The sequence below is a fragment of the Saccopteryx bilineata genome, chromosome 1 (genome assembly GCF_036850765.1).
Source record: "Saccopteryx bilineata isolate mSacBil1 chromosome 1, mSacBil1_pri_phased_curated, whole genome shotgun sequence".
NCBI classification, from domain to species: Eukaryota; Metazoa; Chordata; class Mammalia; order Chiroptera; family Emballonuridae; genus Saccopteryx; species Saccopteryx bilineata.
This window is the reverse complement of record NC_089490.1, coordinates 62,471,917-62,490,812: the sequence shown is the minus strand read 5'-3', so window position 1 is coordinate 62,490,812 and position 18,896 is coordinate 62,471,917. Positions and strand designations below refer to the sequence as shown.

General features: G+C 41.5%; 1 protein-coding gene and 1 non-coding gene across 2 annotated transcripts; one reads left to right on the top strand and one right to left on the bottom strand.

Annotated features, from left to right (window-relative positions):
* Nucleotides 1-7,610: 7,610 nt before the first annotated feature.
* Nucleotides 7,611-7,774, top strand: LOC136321363 (U1 spliceosomal RNA). Its single transcript, XR_010728621.1, has one exon. It is a non-coding gene; the product is annotated as a U1 spliceosomal RNA (small nuclear RNA).
* A 4,252-nt stretch (nt 7,775-12,026) lies between these two features.
* On the bottom strand, nt 12,027-16,181 carry PNRC1 (proline rich nuclear receptor coactivator 1). The gene is made up of 2 exons (XM_066254249.1): nt 15,487-16,181; nt 12,027-13,440 (listed from the first exon to the last, which is right to left on the bottom strand). Exons 1-2 carry the CDS (start codon nt 16,024-16,026, stop codon nt 13,000-13,002), a joined length of 981 nt encoding a protein of 326 aa, XP_066110346.1. The 5' UTR covers nt 16,027-16,181; the 3' UTR covers nt 12,027-12,999.
* Between the last annotated feature and the right edge of the window lie 2,715 nt (nt 16,182-18,896).

The following is an 18,896-nucleotide window of genomic DNA, read 5'->3' as shown; positions in this document are numbered from 1 at the left end:
AGTTTATATATTAGGCATTTACCACAACTCTAAACTTATAAAAATAAGTAGCAATTTGTGGAGATAGATTGATGCTCAGTGGGTTGATGGTTACCATTTTTTAAAAAGTTTGATTTTTAAGTATGTTTGGTTCACATAAATCAAAACAATATTCAACCTATATTTGTTATTTTATAAACTATATTATAAACTACTTTATAAAACAGGTTGCAAATTAAAATCAAGAATGTCATGTTTCAGATTTTTTCAGAGTGCATTTAGAAAATTTAAAGGGTCAACCCGGCCTTACCTGTGGTGGCGCGGTGGATATCAAGTGTCGACCTGGAATGCTGAGGTCGCTGGTTCAAAACCCTGAGCGTGCCCTGTCAAGGCACATATGGGAGTTGATGCTTCCCGCTCCTCCTCCTTCTCTCTCTCTCTCTCTCTCTTCTCTAAAATGAACAAATAAAAATAAAGGGTCAATCTTCGTCAGATGAAAGAATGCCTAGCTTAGTCCTAGAAATGAATTGACTGCATGTTCATTACTGTTGATCTTAATGTGGTACAGCTTGTGTAGAGGGCTCCCTCAGAAAAGTGGAATTGAAACAAGCAAAATTACTACTTTCTCGTTTAGGAGTATAATTCTGTGAACTAAATGCCTAAGTACTAAAACTTTTTAGAAATAGCTTCATAAAGGTAGGTTGAGGAAGACTATACAACCATCTGTTTTCTAAAGAAATGACTACATTCTAGAGTTTTTCTTAGCTTACTCCTAATAGGAATTACAATGCTGTTAAATTGATTTTAATTTCAACAAAAATCAATATAAAATAGTCGTCCAAACCCAAGTGATAGCTTAATTCTCTTAATAGTAAGAAAATTTAATGGATTTATTGGGGGGGGGAGACATTAGGAACCAATCCAATTACAGTTCTGAGGTAGTACCTGCTTTGTGGTAATGCTTACACCTTGAGAAAAGTACTCTGTTGACCTTTTCAAAACTGAGTTAAGCTATATAATTGGTCAGACTGGATAATCTTATATTTTAAAAATGAGAGGGAATGTTATTTAAATTTAACACTGAAATATATAATTTCCTAAGACTCTAGGAAAAGCATTAACATTCATCATCAGTAAACATTAAAAATTTTACCTTTAAAAAGTTAAATGTAGCCCTGGCCGGTTGGCTCAGCGGTAGAGCGTCGGCCTAGCGTGCGGAGGACCAGGGTTTGATTCCCGGCCAGGGCACACAGGAGAAGCGCCCATTTGCTTCTCCACCCCTCCGCCGCGCTTTCCCTCTCTGTCTCTCTCTTCCCCTCCCGCAGCCAAGGCTCCATTGGAGCAAAGATGGCCCGGGCGCTGGGGATGGCTCTGTGGCCTCTGCCCCAGGTGCTAGAGTGGCTCTGGTCGCAACATGGCGACGCCCAGGATGGGCAGAGCATGGCCCCCTGGTGGGCAGAGCGTGGCCCCTGGTGGGCGTGCCGGGTGGATCCCGGTCGGGCGCATACGGGAGTCTGTCTGACTGTCTCTCCCTGTTTCCAGCTTCAGAAAAATGGAAAAAAAAAAAAAAAAAAGTTAAATGTAGCTTAACTATAAATACAGATGTTCTAGTTTTATAGGATATTCATTACAATTTTCTAAAAATAACCGCTTTTATTTTATTGAGTTTAGCAATAGGAAGAGAGAGACGGGAAGATTGATCTGTTCCTGTCTGTGCCCTGATGGGGATTGAACTGGAAACCTCTGCTCTTTGGGATGATGCTCTAACCAACTGAACTGTCTGACCAGAGTGCACTTTTTAAAATTTTTTTATATTTTATACTGTATATGTTCCTACTCACAATCTAAATGGGATTAAAAATATGTCACTTAAAAACATGATGAATAATTTATACAGAGCTCTGAGCTTGGAGAGTTTTTGGTGACTATACTTTGTCCACCCTTCACTTTATCTCAGCCAAAAGGCTGAGTAGCAATTGTCCAGCTTTCATCTGTGTTGACTAAAAGGTGGTGTGGTTTTGTATGAATGTTTATCATGGAAAATGGAACTATATCAATTAAGAAATAAACACTTGTAGCTTTCATCAGCTCCACTAGTTATTAATTCAGCATTAGAGGTTTTGAAGAGTAGGAAGCAACCAAGTGTTGCGAATTGCATACTGATTACCCTGGCTACTTGGCTTAGTGGATAGTGGGCCCAGCGTGTGGATATCCCGGTTCGATCCCCAGTCAAGGCACACATTAGAAAGTGACCATCTACTTGTCTTTCCCTTCCTCTTCCTCTTCAACTTGGTGCAGCCAGTGGCTCAGCTGGTTGAAGCATCGGCCTCAGGCACTGAGGATAGCTCAGTTGATTTGAGCATCATCCCCAGATGGGCATTGCCAGGTGGATCCCGGTATGGTGTTATGTGGGAGTCTGTCTCTATCTCCCTTAACTGAAATGAAATAAAAAATTTCACACCGCCTTGCCTTCCTACTCTCTATAGTCATTTTAGTGCTAACCAGCCCTCTAGCCACCCCTTCTCTTTTGGAAATTTTTTTTTTTAAGATTTTATTCATTATAGGGGGGGGGGAGAGAGAGAGAGAAGGGGGGAGGAGTAGGAAGCATCAACTCCCATATGTGCCTTGACCAGGCAAGCCCAGGGTTTTGAACTGGCAACCTCAGCGTTTCCAGGTTGATGCTTTATCCACTGCGCCACCACAGGTCAGGCTCTTTTGGGAATTTTGTACGCCACACTTCCTTGAGGTTCAAGTTAGTCCACCTTAACTAATTTAACTTCCAAACTACAGGCAATTATAAATCCTCTTCAGAATCTTTATAGTCTCCACCTGCTTCTTTATCCGCCCCTAATGAAAGCTGCTTTAAACATTACATAAATGTTAACATTAAACATCTACTCTCAGGTCCTAGCTGGATAGCCCAGGTGTTTCAAGAATTTACCAAACTGTGGAGGTTGCAAGTTTGATCCTGGTCAGGACAGATGTCAACAGTGACAGCATGAATGGGTGGTACAAAATAGTCATGTCTTTGTCTCCCTCTCCCTCTCAAAATCAAATAAAAATAAAATGTTTACTGTCACATTTCCCAAATAAGCCAATTCTTAAATACATTATTCTCTCTCTAAAATTTCATTTGTTTACAATGGCTTTGATATTTAAGTCCTTGACTAGAGTTCTGTTGTTTTAGAAGTATTACAAGTGAGCAGCCTGCTTGGAAGCACAAAGAAAACAAAGATTCAACGTTTACAACCTCAAAATATTAGCACATTTGTGCTATATGCTGCATGTAAGCTTTTGGGATTACTGGAAGTACTCATGTATAACATCACAGTGAACTAAAGTAGTAAAGCAGCCTTAATTTCCCCCAATTATAAGTGTTTAAAAATTTTTTAGTAACAAAAGTAATTTCACCTGACCAGGCAGTGGTGCAGTGGGTAGAGCATCAGCCTGGGATGCTTAGGCCCCAGATTCAAAACCCTGAGGCCTCCAGCTTGAGTGTGGAATCATAGCTATGACCCCATGGTTGCTGGCTTGAGTCCAAGGTCTCTGGCTTGAGCAAGGGCTCAGCTGGAGGACACCCCCCCCCCCCAATCAAGGCACATGTGAGAAAGCAATGAACTAAGGTGCCACAATGAAGATTTGATGCTTTTCATCTCTCCCTGTCTCCCTCTTACTAAAAAAAAAATTTCACAGTGAACACCCATATACTCACTACCTAAATTCTGCAATTAACAGTAAATTGTTTTTGACAGAGACATAGAGTCTGAGAGAAGGACAGATAGAAACCGAAAGGAAGGCAGAAGCATCAATTCGTTGTTGCAGCTCCTTAGTTCATTGATTGCTTTCTCATATGTTCCTACAGCAGAACGAGTGACCTTGGGCTTCAAACCAGTTACCCTTGGGCTCAAGCCGGCAATCTCGGGATTTCGAACCCAAGTTTTTGTCCTAGTCTGACGTTCTATCCACTGTTACACCGCCTGGTCAGACAATTGTAAATTATACTTTATCACACATTAATAGACCTGTCTATTCCCCAGTTTGAATTTTAACAGTAAAATTGAAAACTGGAATGTTCATAATGGGATATTCTTGCTAGCTGAAGAACGATCAGAAAACTTTGGTTGAATCTCTTTCATTAATAATTTGGTTTTCTTCATTTTGAAAGTCAGGATCTGTTCTCAAGCAATAGATGATACAGGAACTTAATAGACACAGATAGCCAAGGAGACTGGACTGAATACAGTGACTAGGACCTTTGGAAGGCTGATGGAGATGGGCAATCCACTCGATACTAATCCTTTCATTTTAAAAAGTAAAAGTATTAAATGTTTTACTCTTACTTGAAGAGTAAGGGTAATTTCAACTTTGGACTCTTTTGAGAACCCTTATTTTATTGCAAGAAGATATCCCAAATTGTAGCTCTCTCCAAGGTTTTGATAGGAAGAACTAAAGCCCTCTGTGATTCCATGTGGCAAAATAAAGTATGATCTTCTGGTTTAAAAATCTTACTGTATGAAGGCAATTTTTTTAGTTTAAATCAAACATTTGGAAATCAAACTATTTTCTACTTACCATTCCCCTTCCCAAGATAGACTGTCAAAAACACATTGGTTTTGGCAACTAATCAGGTTAATCTCTAGTCTTGGAATAAAGGAACCATTTGTAATAATTTAGGAGTAGCTATGTATATATGACCAAGCTTTTTGGAGTTTTACTAATATCTATTATCTTTACAACCAGATGTTAAATAGCACATTTTTTTCTGCCACTGGGATAAACTACTACTTTCCTGAGTTCTGCTGAGTTCTGTCTTACAAATGCAACAAAGTTGTAGGAGTCACTGGAAAACTGATGCATTTTCACTCAGAATGTCATTCCATCTTTATTAAGCTATTGCTTTATATTCAGGATACATGGTCTATTCTAATTATTTGAAGCTTGAATAGAATATGTAGTCTCCTTAGACAAATGTGCATCTGATTTTCCATGATTACATAGGTTGCTGCTGCCAGTGTTCCCACTTTTGTCCCTTTTTATCATTACTTTATTCAGAGACTCACTGGCGCTGCCATAAACTCTTCCTCTAACCAAGGGAACTTTATATTTGGGGGTCACCAGTTCTACACTAAGGAGGCATTACTATAATAAACTGCTTAGAAATTGAATTCTAAAATCTCAACAATGAACCTTCAATAAATGCAGCACCTTTCATAAATCTTAAATTGTAATTCAGCTGGGGTTTTTATAATGTCTTAAGTTTGGCAAATACAGTTCCTGAGTGTTCAAAACATTAGTCATACATTTTAGCCTGTTTAACATAGAACTCGCAGGAGAATTGCAAAGGATATGAAAAATAATCTGAAAACTGTCAGAGAAAGACAATCTTATCGAAAAGATTTAAAGGGTTTAGTTCAAATGTAAAATGCATTAGTCCTTTTAAAAAGAATCCACCCACCCCATACCTTCAGAGAATCCTACCAAAAACTTTCAAGCAAAGTTTCTCTCAAAGATTAAATTTATGTTAATAGCATTTTGTAAAGTGTACTCTCAAATTTCCTTTCAGATTTTAAAATGAGTAGTTCCTGAATTACATTTGAGTTTACATAATTCTGCCTTAAACATACTCTTTTCCCATTTGAAAACGTTTTTCTAGATTTTTAAAAATTTATTCATTTTTAGAGTGTTGGGCAGATAAAATATATTATGCTCACTTTGTTAAAGATGGTGCTGCCCACGTGGAAGCCCATCGCCCAGGTGATATTAGTTGCCCTTATGCTTGGAATGAGAGTAATTATATTAATGTGTGTTGGGGGCAGGCTGTGAGCAGGCAGGATCCTTGTAGCCTGGGGCTTGGTTTTAGGACTAAGTCTTTCCCACCCCTTTTGATATGGGGTGGACTTTGTATCAGAAACTTCCCTATTTTGTATATCGGATTAAAGGTTTTGATTTCTGCACTATAAAGTGGGGCAGACCGGGAGCTTGTTCTCTCAGTTCCTGAGATTAGCATTGGAGAAGAGAGCAATTGGAGCAGGGGTCCCCAAACTATGGCCCGCAGGCCACATGCGGCCCCGAGGCCATTTATCCAGCCCCCGCCGCACTTCCGGAAGGGGCACCTCTTTCATTGGTGGTCAGTGAGAGACGCAAAGCATGGCATCGCTCACATACAGTACTACTTCCAGTGACGTGGGATGCACGCCTCACGGCTCCGGAAGCATGTCACATCACTTGTTACATCTGGCAGTGACAAATATGGAACCGGACATTGACCATCTCATTAGCCAAAAGCAGGCCCGTAGTTCCCATTGAAATACTGGTCAGTTTATTGATTTAAATTTACTTGTTCTTTACTTTAAATATTGTATTTGTTCTTGTTTTGTTTTTTTACTTTAAAATAAGATATGTGCAGTGTGCATAGGGATTTGTTCATAGTTTTTTTTATAGTCTGGCCCTCCAATGGTCTGAGGGACAGTGAACTGGCCCCCTGTGTAAAAAGTTTGGGGACCCCTGAATTGGAGAGCAGAGTAAGGCCACGTGGAGGAGAGGAGAGGCAGCCAAGATGGAGTGCTGAAAGAAGCCAGTTAGTGCAGAGTTTGTGTAGAGAGAATGAGATGGGGAACAAAGGAGAATGAGGCTAGCGAGCTAAAAACCTTTGATTCTAGGAAACTCGGATAAGTCAGTAGCTTTGTGAATGCTGAATGAATGGGTTTTGGAGCCCAGTGTGTGTTTTTACTTGCCCGCCGGGTGCAAGCTAGGATTAAAGATAATGGCCCACCAATTCGTGTCTTTGTTGTTTCATTACTGTCTGTCCGAATCCAATGAGAACCTGCATGGGCCAGGCTGCTGTGATGGTGGTCGTGGCAACTGGCCATACATAGTAAGAAAAAGAAGGGGGGAGGAACAGGAAGCATCAATTCCTATATGTGCCTTAAACAAGAAAGCCCAGGATTTCAAACCGTTGACCTCTGGGTTTCCAGGTCCATGCTTTGTCATCCACTGTGCCATCACCGGTCAGGCACCATTGGAAAACTTCTTTTTGGAGTTTTTGAAAGATTTATAGATTTGGTAGAATAAATGAAGTACAAAAAAGTTTGAAGAGTAAGCTCAGGAATTAGATGTTCATCATGGCAGCTTGTCATTTTAAAGTGTATTTAGTTCAGCAGTGTCCTTTGAAAATTTATATAAGAGGATGATGAGACTATCAGCCTTTCATACTCAAGTATAAGAATGTTTGACTCCTTCAACTGGAAGCAGCTATCAATTGCAAAGAGGGCGTGGGAGCTGGTGGGCCTTCCACCCTCTAAGTAAAGGATAACGTATTCAGCAATATAATAGGAAGGCCATTAGGTGTACAAAAATAATGATAAATGATTGGATTTATCCACTTTTAATTTTGGACCAAGAAGAGGGAAGGAAACTTTATTCCTCCTTTTCATCAACTGGGCCCCTGCTATCAGAATTCAGAACTTAAATTAGAACTGTTCACTAACCAACTTTTATAGGTAGGTAGAGAACCATCACCACTTTCAGAGGAAATACTTTTTTTAAACTTTTTTAACTAGTTGATTTTAGCTAGAGAGGAAGTGTTGGGCAGATAAAATATATTATGCTCACTTTGTTAAGATGGCACTGCTATACTTACCTGGCAGGGGAGATACCATGATCATGAAGGTGGTTTTCCCAGGGCAAGGCTTATCCATTGCACTCTGGATGTGCTGACCCCTGCAATTTCCCCAAATGTGGGAAACTCGACTGCATAATTTGTGGTAGTGGGGGACTGCGTTCGCGCTCTCCCCTATTAAATAAATAAATAAAAAAAGAAAAAAAAAGATGGCACTGTCCACGTGGAAGCCCATCTCCCAGATGATGGTATTAGTTGCCCTTATTCTTGGAATGGGCATAATTATATTAATGTGTGTTGGTTGTGGCCTGTGGGCAGGCAGGACCCTTGTAGCCTGGGGCTTGGTTTTAGAACTAAGCCTTTCCCACCCTTTTTGATGTGGGGTGGCACAATCCCATCATGCCTCAGATAAGTGACTTTGTATTAGAGACTTCCCTATTTGTATATTGGAATAAAAGTTTTGATTTCTACACTATAAAATGGGGGCAGACTGGGAGCTTTCTCTCTCGGTTCCTGAGATTAGCATTAGAGGAGAGAGCAGAGAGGAGAGCAGAGAGAGGCCATGTAGAAGAGGCCAGGAGAAGCAGCCAAGATGGCAGTGTTGAAGGAGAAGCCAGTTTGTGCAGAGAGAAGATGGGGAACAGAGGTGAATAAGGCTGGTGAGCTAAAAACTTCTGATTCTAGGAAACTTGGATAAGTCAGTAGCTTTGTGAGCACTGAATGAGTGGGTTTTGGAGCCCAGTGTTTTTACTTGCCCGCCAGGTGCAAGATAGGATTAAAGGTAATGGCCCACCAGTTCTTGGCTCCATTGTTTTATTACCATCTGTCTCAATCTAATGGGAACCTGCGTGGGCCAGGCAGCTGTGATGATGGCTATGGATACTGGCTTTACAGGAAGGGAAAGAGAGACAGGAACATAGATCCGTTCCTTTATGTGCCCTGACTGGGGATCAAACTGGCAATATTTGTGCTCTGGTACGATGCTCTAAGTCTAACCAACCAAGTTATCTGGCTAGGGCAGTAAATACTCTATTTTTTTTAAAAAAAGGTCTTATTTATTCATTTTAGAAAGTAGAGAACGGGGGGGGGGGGGGGGGGGGAGCAGGAAGCATCGACTCCCATATGTGCCTTGACTAGGCAAGCCCAGGATTCTGAACCTGTGACCTCAGCATTCCAGGTTGACACTTTATCCACTGCATCACCACAGGTCAGGCTGAAATACTAATTCAGCTAATTTTCAATCCCATGATGTTGCGAGTCCCTAGTATGCTGAAGGAATGAAGTCAAGAGTACTGGTAAATGTAGTAAGCCTTATGAAGGGAAAAACGGGATGCTGTAGGAAAGACCGGACACTTCAGTTCTATTTTCGTGTTCTAATTAGTACTTCTGTGCACTATTAACAAAGCTAAACCTCTAGGCCTGACTCAACATCTACTTGCCGGTATTTCCAACTGGATATTCTACATGCACCTCAAAGTTCAACATGCAAATCGCTACTGTAATTCCTGTCCCCCTGCAGAGTTCCCTAATTACTAGTTTTATCTTCCTAACTGTTCAATTTAAAAACTTTTCTACCCTTCCAATTCAGTTGCTAAATTAATTCTATCTCCAAAACACCCATACAGTCCTCACCTCCAGCCCACGCTTCTTTGTTGTCATTTAGGCTCTTTTTAAACCTTTCCAAGCTGGGGGGAGGGGGGACAAAATAGGTTTACAGTTGCTCAAATGGGAGATAGAACAAGAAAAAAACTTTCCTGCACTCTCAACGGTAAACCTACTTTAGTCCCACCATGTATTTTCACTAGTTTTCTTTAGAATCAGGAATCTCACTGTTCACAGGATAAAATTGAAATTCTTCAGCATGACATTAAAATCCATTTGTGTTACTACCAACTTTTCAGTACATTCAAGTCTCCCTTGCACTTCCCTTGAGCTACTATAACCCCTCTCTTTTCCCACTGGTCTGCTCAGAATATTCCCTGACAATTCTTTTCCTCTTTGCATGTCAAATACTGGATATTTTAAGACTCAACACAATTGCTACTTCAAAGGGGTCAGATTCCTAACTAGGCAATCCTTACCAGACTTCCTTCTGGGAGAGATGACTTGTTACCTCTTTCAGCCATTTTGTTGTGGATAAAGGGGATAGATACAGCCTGTACTTCTTGTCCACCAACTGACCCTGTTCAATTTCAGCCCATTCAAGTTCCGTGTTTGTACAGCATGTTAGTTTTCTATTGAAATATTGTGACAGATGATAACATAGTACTATACCTAAAAAACTAAATGATGGTCCTGATAAAATGTAGGTTTTCTAATACACATTAATATTTTAACTTATAAACCTTTCTAAAATTTATACTTGAACTTACAAACTACCTTTAAGGTAAAAAAGAATGACTCCTGTCAATCTTTTAATAGTATAATTTGTTTTTGTTTTTTTTTTTACCTTTTTTCCTTTATCTGCCCTCAAGAACTCTAATACTTAGCACTAAGATCAATGCAATTACAAGCAGCTCTTTCTAGTGTCACTTCATCAGTATTGAGTTGAATAAACTTGGTGTCAAATTGTACAGATGTATCTAAAAACTTCAGTATTAAATACTAAGCAAGTATTTTTACTATAGTGAAGTACCACTTAATGTAACAATTTCTTGCACTTACACACTCCACTGATAAATCTTTCACCTCTTTACAAGCCCCCTTTCTGGCTGCTATTATTTAGGCCTGAAGCTGGTGTCTGCAAACATGTTTGCATTATACACTCACAAAAGCAAACAAATGTACCATATTTTTTGCTCCATAAGACTAAAGGGCATTTCCCCCTCCACTTTTTTTTGGGGGGGGGCTGCGTCTCATGGAGCGAAAAATACGGTAATTACAGGAACATTGGGGGAAACGTTTTACAAGACTCCAATGGGAAAAAAAGGCGACTGAATAATTAGGTTGCACTCTCATCTGAATTCACGTTGAAACTTAGCCCCAAGGTGATGGTATTAGGAAGTGAAGGTTTTGGGAAGTGAAGACATGACAAAACCCTCACAAATGGCATTAGTGTCCGTACAAAAGGAGCCCCCCCAAACTCCCTCACCTTTTTGCCATGCGAGGACAGTGAAGACACTTTAAAGTAGGCTCTCACCAGACACCCAATCTGAATTTCTCAGCCTACAGAATGGACAAATAGTGTTTTTAAGCTATCCAGGCTCTTCTATTGTTACAGTTCAGAGGGACTAAGGCTGCTAAATAGTACCTTACTGTTTAAATGTTACTCTTTTCACTAAACATGATCTACTATAGTTTATTCTACTGATTTGTTCACTCAAGCTGTAAAACCTATTATAGTATCTAGTTCCTTATGTCAGACCTTTAAGAATTTTAGCTATTCTTTGTACCCTTAGAAAGTTTTACAAGGTTGAAAGCTAGTAATAGAAAAGAGTGGTGATTAAGTTTAAATTTATAAATGCAATTTTAAAGCCAGTTATACTTATGCATGTGTGTATATATATATATGTATATACACACATAAATGTAACAATGAATATAATAACTATCTCTGTATACATGTAACAAAGCATGTTATAGCCAGTGCCAAAGGATAATGGTTGGCTAAGTTATGTATGAGCTGCAAGACAGTAAAATCTACAACTACCATACTTCCCCATGTTCAAGATGCATCTTAGTTTTGGAGCCTAAAATTTGAGGGGAAAATGTATTACATAAAGGTATTGAACTAGTTTTATTCATTACAAAATTTATACAACTCAACAATTGCGAAAAAGTAGGAAATGCAAGTAAAGAAATCCTACAACCACTGGATAAGATGCACCCAGTTTTTAGACCCCAAAGTCTTCAGGAGAGGGTGTCTTATACATGGGGAAATATGGCAATTCTGATTTTGTGGTAGCTGTAACATAAATAATCACACTTCTTGTACTTCTTAAGTCAATAGTGATTCTAAGTAAAGTGCCCAGACAACTACATACCTTTGTTCAAGCCAGAAAGTTAATTGCCTTCCTCTCCCTTCCAATGTGAACCAAATGACTCAGGAGGCTAAGACCCAAGACTCTCCATATCTTTTTTTCCTACTAAGGATGGTACCACCTTTACCTTGTATAATCTTCTATACACCCTCTTAACACCCTTTTCTTTTTCATGTCAAAGTACTGCCCAATCAAAAAGAACTTACCTTTTAATCTGATATAAACTAGTTTTTTATAACAAAAAACTAAGTAGAAAAAGTTGTTTTAGACTCTTATTAGTACTACTCAATAAAAGAACCAAGTTTGCATTTTAACTACATAAGCTGCCGTATTTATCAAGCAAGCTGCAGTCCAAATCTCCATCTATTTTTTTTTAACATCAATTATGCTTGCCTTGGTTCAAGTACCACCATTCATTATCAAAATAAACTCAGTAAACCAAACACGTGTAATTTCTTCCACTGAAAATGTATGTACGGTCAAGTCAAATAGTTCTTTATGAAACAGTTCATACATAAATATATTCTAAGTTATAAACTACTCAGCTTTACTTTTGACCACAACCATCTCCTTTTGTAAGATGGGGAATCCTTCCCCTATGAGGTATTAGTGTTAAATTATTGGTCCATCTAAATTCCAGAGGCAGGATGGACAATTAGTATAAAGTTAAAAGACATTTAGCCAGGAAAAGGAAAGTTAAAATTCACCTCCTAATCACAAATTCAAACATGAAAAACAGGCACACACAAAGAATCAAGACTAATTTAAAAGGGGGGAGGGGCCAAATTATTATTTAAAAATTTGATTACAACCGATTTTGTTGGCATTAAAATGAGAGGTATTTTAAATTTGAATACAGATATAAACCAAAAACCAGAAATTAAATTTAGTGAAAGTGAGAATAAGAGTTTTCCAGTAACTACAGATTAGAAGGCAGAAATCAATTTAGAGAAACAAAGACAAACCCATGTTTACAATGATTGTGCCACAGATTTAAATTTCAGTAGTGCATTAGTAAACTGTTCACATTTAGATCTTCACCTTGAGATTCAACAGCTGTTTCTTGAAAATAATCTCTCGGTACATTGTGCAAATAAATTGGTCTTCCATGTGCCTTTGCACACACTTAAAATTTCTCCATTGTATATATACAAAACACCTACCATTTGGGCAGGGCAAAATACATACTTTCATAACAAAACTATAAAGTATCTCTCAAGTATGAACAATATACACATAATACATGGTATACAGTACATATTTACAAAATATAAAATGATACAAGCTGTTTACAATTTTTCAAACTCATCTTTTGCATGTGGAGGTTGCAGCAGGGCAAATTTCCATTTCTGTACTAATTTTCTTTTTAAGAGTCCAGGGGTTTTGGAAAAACTGTTTTACTTACATACTGTAATTCGAGATCTAAGTTTGAACTTTTAGGAGAGTTTTTAAGTGTACTGCCATCAACTCCCTATTTTGGTTGGAATTTCCAATAGTGCTTCCCATCCAATGACTAGGTGGCTTTGGCAGAACACTAGGAGAAGGTGGATCACTAAACTTTGCCCCAGCATAATTTTCCTTTTGGCTCACTTCAGTTAGAAATGATTTCTTCAAATGCTTTTTCTTAATGGTCTCAGAATTTTTCAAAGGCTTTTTTTCCTGCTTCTGAATTTTATCAGATGAAACAGAATCCTGCAAAAAGTTATTTTCATTTTTTTTTGCAGAGGTGATCTTGGTTAGTGGTAAGTTGTATTTGCTTTTCTGTCTGTTTATCTTTGGTTGTTCACACAAGTGCATACCATGAACAAGCTGCCCGTAGGGAGTGGTAATTTTATCCAATTTTCCCATGTTTGATTTTAATACCTACAAAGACAAGGAACATAAAAGTGAATAGTCTTATAAAAATCAGCCGCGAATCTCAATTATGTAATATGTTATTTTTTATTTATTTATTTTTCTGAAGCTAGAAACGGCGAGAGACAGTCAGACAGACTCCCGCATGTGCCGACTGGGATCCACCCGGCACGCCCACCAGGGGGTGAAGCTCTGCCCCTCCTGGGCGTTGCTCTGCCGTGACCAGAGCCACTCTAGCGCCTGGGGCAGAGGCCAAGGAGCCATCCCCAGCCCCCGTCCAGGCCATCTTTGCTCCAATGGAACTTTTGCTGCGGGAGGGGAAGAGAGAGACAGAGAGGAAGGAGGGGGGCGTGGAGAAGCAAATGGGCGCTTCTCCTATGTGCCCTGGCCGGGAATCAAACCCGGGTCCCCCGGCACGCCAGGCCGACGCTCTACCGCTGAGCCAACCGGCCAGGACCAATAATATGTTATTTTTAAAGTTATCCTGGGCTTTATATTTATAGTTCATTTTCTTGGTTAAAAACATATATGCTTGCGGCACTTACCACTGGATGTTCAAACATGCACACATCTAATTTTATATACCACTAAATATAGATATATGATACTTAAGTCACCACTGTTACCAGTATGCAATGGATAAGCCAGTTCTAAAATGTCAAAGTAACCCCAAGCCCATCTTTCTAAAACTGTAAAGAAGGGGAATTAATGCTAACCGGTTTCTGACAAAAGGTCAGTGTTTTTACAATAGGATTATCACCAAGAGACATTTTCCAATGCTTTCATTTTGGTTGTCTGAGAGGCTGGTTAAAGAGTAAAACTCCAGTTTCCCTTGTGACATGAATACTTTGCCTTGGGTTCTATATATATACTAACAGAACTTCCTGGCTTTAATACTATCTGGAAAGGAGGCATATATTACTGAGCAGAAATCAAGAAGTACAAAAACTTACTTTTATATAGATTATCACTAATAGAACAGCCATGGAATTTTAAAACTTGAAAGGCATCTAAGAAGATAATTCAAGGAATTACGGCAAAGTTATTTTTTCCAAGGGCACAGTTAAATAAGCTGCAAATCTCAGTGCAATAGCCTTTCAACAAATGGCAGGAAGTTATTTTCATTTTATTATTGTCAAAAAGTTTTAAGTAAATAAATCATTTTAGCGATTTAATCCCCATCCATTCAAAGTTTTATCAATTTTGTCGTAGTCCAATAACACGACAATTGGGCAGTATTGACATCAATACAACTGATAAACTCTTTCGAAAATTTCAGTCTGGACTCAGGTAGTAGTAAAACACCTTCCACTAAGTCCGGCACAGTATACAGTGGAAATCGATCAATAAATCCCGTCCAACTGATAAGAGCAAAAAACTGCAGCCGCTCTTGCCAACTCTTGAAAAGTTAAAAAAAAAAAAAAAATACTGTACAACTAAGTAGGTCGGCCCAGCAAGGGGCAGAGCCCTAGTAGGATCGGCGCCCTCACAGCTCAGCAAAAAGCAAGCGAAAGTGAAGAGCCAACGCATCTCACTCCCAACCCCACGCCCGGGCGGTGTGAGCAGGTACCAGTCCTTGGAACTAACTACTCACCTTCCAAAAGCCGAAAGCGACCCCCCACCCCCAACTTCTTCCCCTGCCAGGCCATGCCGCGCCCCCTCGCCTCCTTCATCGGCGCCGGAGAGCTCCGCACGTAGCGTGCTGACGTCACCCCTGCGGGCCCCTTCCCTCCCCTCCCCTCCCCTCCCTACCCCACCCCACCCCTCCCCACCGCGCACCCGGAACGCGCCTGAAAGAAAGCCCCTGGAACGCTGCCAGCTTTCTAAATCGGGGCTGTTGCTGGGCGCAGTCGCTCCTCTCATTGGCCGGTCCTCGGGAGCCAATCAGCAACGCCACCGCATGCTCCCCTCCCCCAGAACAGAGCAGGCGTCACGGAAACTTCCCTCCCGAGTAAACAGCCGCCCCCCTCCGCGCAGGGCCCAAACCCCAGTGCCCGGCTGTGGCCGCCGCAGGACTCAACTCCCAGACGGTGCCCAGGCCCCCGCGACACTCACCTCTGTTCTAAACGAGGGCTGGCAAGACGCCGCGGGAGGCAGCGGGCCGAGGAAAAGGCTCTCTTCCCCAGTCCCGGTTGCAGCCGCAGGGCCGGGGGCCGAGGCGGTGGCCTGGTCTGGAACTTCCAGCGCTCCGCTCCGACCCGTTGAGAGGCTCCGCCCGCTTTCCAGGCTCGGTCGGTGCTGCTGGTACTGGTGGAAGCGGCTGGGCAGCTGGCCCGCCGGGCTGGCCCGCACCTTCTTCTTTCGCCGCTTTTTCGGAGCGGCCCGAGGGGTGCCCCCCGCTGGGGCGAGGCTGCAATTGGGCAGAGGTGCTGGGGTGCGAGGCTGAGGGGTCAGACACGGGCCGTCCCCCCCTAGAAAGTGAGGAAGAAAGAGGGTGGGGGGCAGTGTCCGGGGGTCCGGAACCCGGGGTAGAGGCGGCGGAGCCGAGGTGACCATCGGGAGGGCCCCGAAGTAGCCGCGGGCGGAAAAGCCCAGGGGCGCAAGGCGGCCGCCCAGAACCAGCGGCTCCCGCTGCGGGACGGAGACGACGGTCATAGCGCTAGGAGGAAGCTGGTTCAGCAGGAAGAGAAGGAGCAAGCGAAGCCAGAGACAGCGGCCACGGCTGCTGCTAAGAAAGCCCGAGAAGAGCGCGGACTGGGACCCGGGCGGTGGCGGCGCAGCAACAAATAGCTTCTGCTCCAGCTCCGAGTGTTGTTATCGGGAGCTCCGCCCTGTAACCGCCCACCTCCCTGCCCACACCCAATCGGAATTTGACAGGGTATGCCACGCCCGCCGCTCCGCCTCCACCGCCTCTGAAAGACACACACAAACGACCAGCTTGCTGCAGCAGGGCACAAAGAACGCGCAGTGCGCAGGCGCTGCCAACGGGCTCTTTGGGGAAGAGTCGGCCCCGCGAACAATGAAGTTCCGTTTCAGCTCCACCTCCCCCTCCTTCTTCCTTGCCCTGCACCTCGCCCTCAAGGCCGCGGTAGGATTGAATTTGGGAATGGGTTTGGGGGTGAGGAAGGAGAAGAAAGAATCCGAAAGCACCCAAACCACCAACCTTGGGGAAGTAATCTGTTTTATTTCAAGACCAACATTATAACATTATTACTTTTTTTTTAAGATTTCAAAGTACATTATGGGGATTTCTGTGCAAGCAGTCATGAAGAAAATCAGTGCACGTATTTGATGAAGTGTGCCTCATGTTTTTTTCCGTTTACTCGGCTGAGCCACGCTGCTTATTAGCCATGGTAATCCGGTCTTCGAATTAAGGGAGTGAAATTAAGTGATTACAATTTACCTCTTAATATTTAAAAAGTTCTCCATAGATCCGTAATTGGGCATTGGAAGTGTTACTGCCGTCATACTTGAAGGACTGTGGTACTTTGGGATCGCGCAAAAACGGCGCCTGATACTGAATAGGAAGCAATGGAGAGGCTTGGCGTCTCTAAGGGAGAAAATGAAACAGTTCTGCAACATGAGGTATTTTTGCTAGCTGTGTGTTGATAGAAATCTCTTATGTCCCCGCTTTATGCTCATACACAAAAAAGAATTGTGGCTATTTAACAAGCACTTATGTGGCAGGAACTGTTCTTTTCATATTATCTCATATTAAGGTGACCAATCGTCCTCCTTTAGGGAGGATAGTCCTTCTTTTGTAAATTATGTTCTCCCTCGAAAAGTGTCCTCCTTTTTGATATTGGAAGACTAATTTGTAAATGTCAGTATTCGCTCCATGCAGAGTCGACCCATTGCATTTGATGTGATGTATTTGTATATACATGAGTACAATTATTCTTAAAAATTAATAGGCATGTAAGCATAATTATAAAATATGTTTTTATTATGCATTTATCATGTTATGGTGTATTGTTGCAATGAATAAAATGTATTTTTTATTTACGATGATGTTTTCTTCAATTTACTTTTGTCCTTTTTATTGTAAAAAAGTTGTTCACCTTACTCATATGGATCTCACAAGGCTAAGGCATAGGTCGTCATTTTACAGAACAGGAATCAGGCTTAGAGAGGAAAAAAGTATTTGTTAAACATCACACAGTAAGTTAATATCAGAACTTGAACTCCAGGCCGGGTTTGGCAAGAAGAAAGTTTTCACATCCACGCTGACTGCCACACTTGATTGTAGGTTTTTAGAACACCACAGTAATCTTACACTTCTCTGTACTCTCAATCTCTAACCTATATTTTTCAGCTTTGTAGTGCTTGGTAAGTGTTTTATAATAGATGATAGAATGGAACAGAGGGAATATGCAGAATAATGCTTCTCAATAACTTTTAAACTTTTAATACTATATAAACTTTTAATACTATATTCCATCATTAATCATTGCTGGATTTTGTGATAATTCTCTGGATTTTACTAATTTTTTTCTTGTTTCCAACACAATAAATACATAGTAAGTGCTCCTGAATATTGGATAAATGGGAATCATATACTTCCAGAGCTGTAAAAGATCTTAGAGAATCTTTAATTCTAATTTTTGGGTCTGCAAGTTGAAATTGGATTTAGAATTCAGTCAGAAGAATGGCCTGGGAAGAGTAGGTGGAGAGCAGGCAAAGATTATGAAAAATTTGGAATGAGTTAATTTATTCTTTGTTTTTAAAAAGTTTCTACTTTTTCAAATCACTTTTTCATCTGCTCTCTCATTTTATTCTAATCTTTTTTTTCTTTTTTTTACAGAAACAGAGAGAGTCAGAAGGATAGATAGGGACAGACAGGAATGGAGAAATGAGAAGCATCAATCATTAGTTTTTTTGTTGCATATTGTGATACTTTAGTTATTCATTGTTTGCTTTCTCATATGTGCCTTGACTGCGGGCCTTCAGCAGACCCAGTAACCCCTCGCTCGAGCCAGCAACCTTGGGTCCAAGCTGGTGAACTTTTGCTCAAACCAGATGAGCCTGTGCTCAAGCTGGTGACCTCAGGGTTTTGAACCTGGGTCCTCAGCATCTCAGTCCAACTCTCTATCCACTGCACCACCGCCTGGTCAGGCTTATTCTAATCTTTTTTTTTTTTTTTTTTCTGAAGCTGGAAACGGGGAGAGACAGTCAGACAGACTCCCGCATGTGCCTGACCAGGATCCACCCGGCATGCCCACCAGGGGGCGACGCTCTGCCCACCAGGGGGCGATGCTCTGCCCCTCCAGGGCGTCGCTCTGTTGCGACCAGAGCCACTCTAGCGCCTGGGGCAGAGGCCAAGGAGCCATCCCCAGCGCCCAGGCCATCTTTGCTCCAATGGAGCCTCTCTGCACGAGGGGAAGAGACAGAGAGGAAGGAGAGGGGGAGGGGTGGAGAAGCAAATGGGCGCTTCTCCTGTGTGCCCTGGCCGGGAATCAAACCCTGGACTTCTGCACGCCAGGCTGACGCTCTACCACTGAGCCAACTGGCCAAGGCCTTATTCT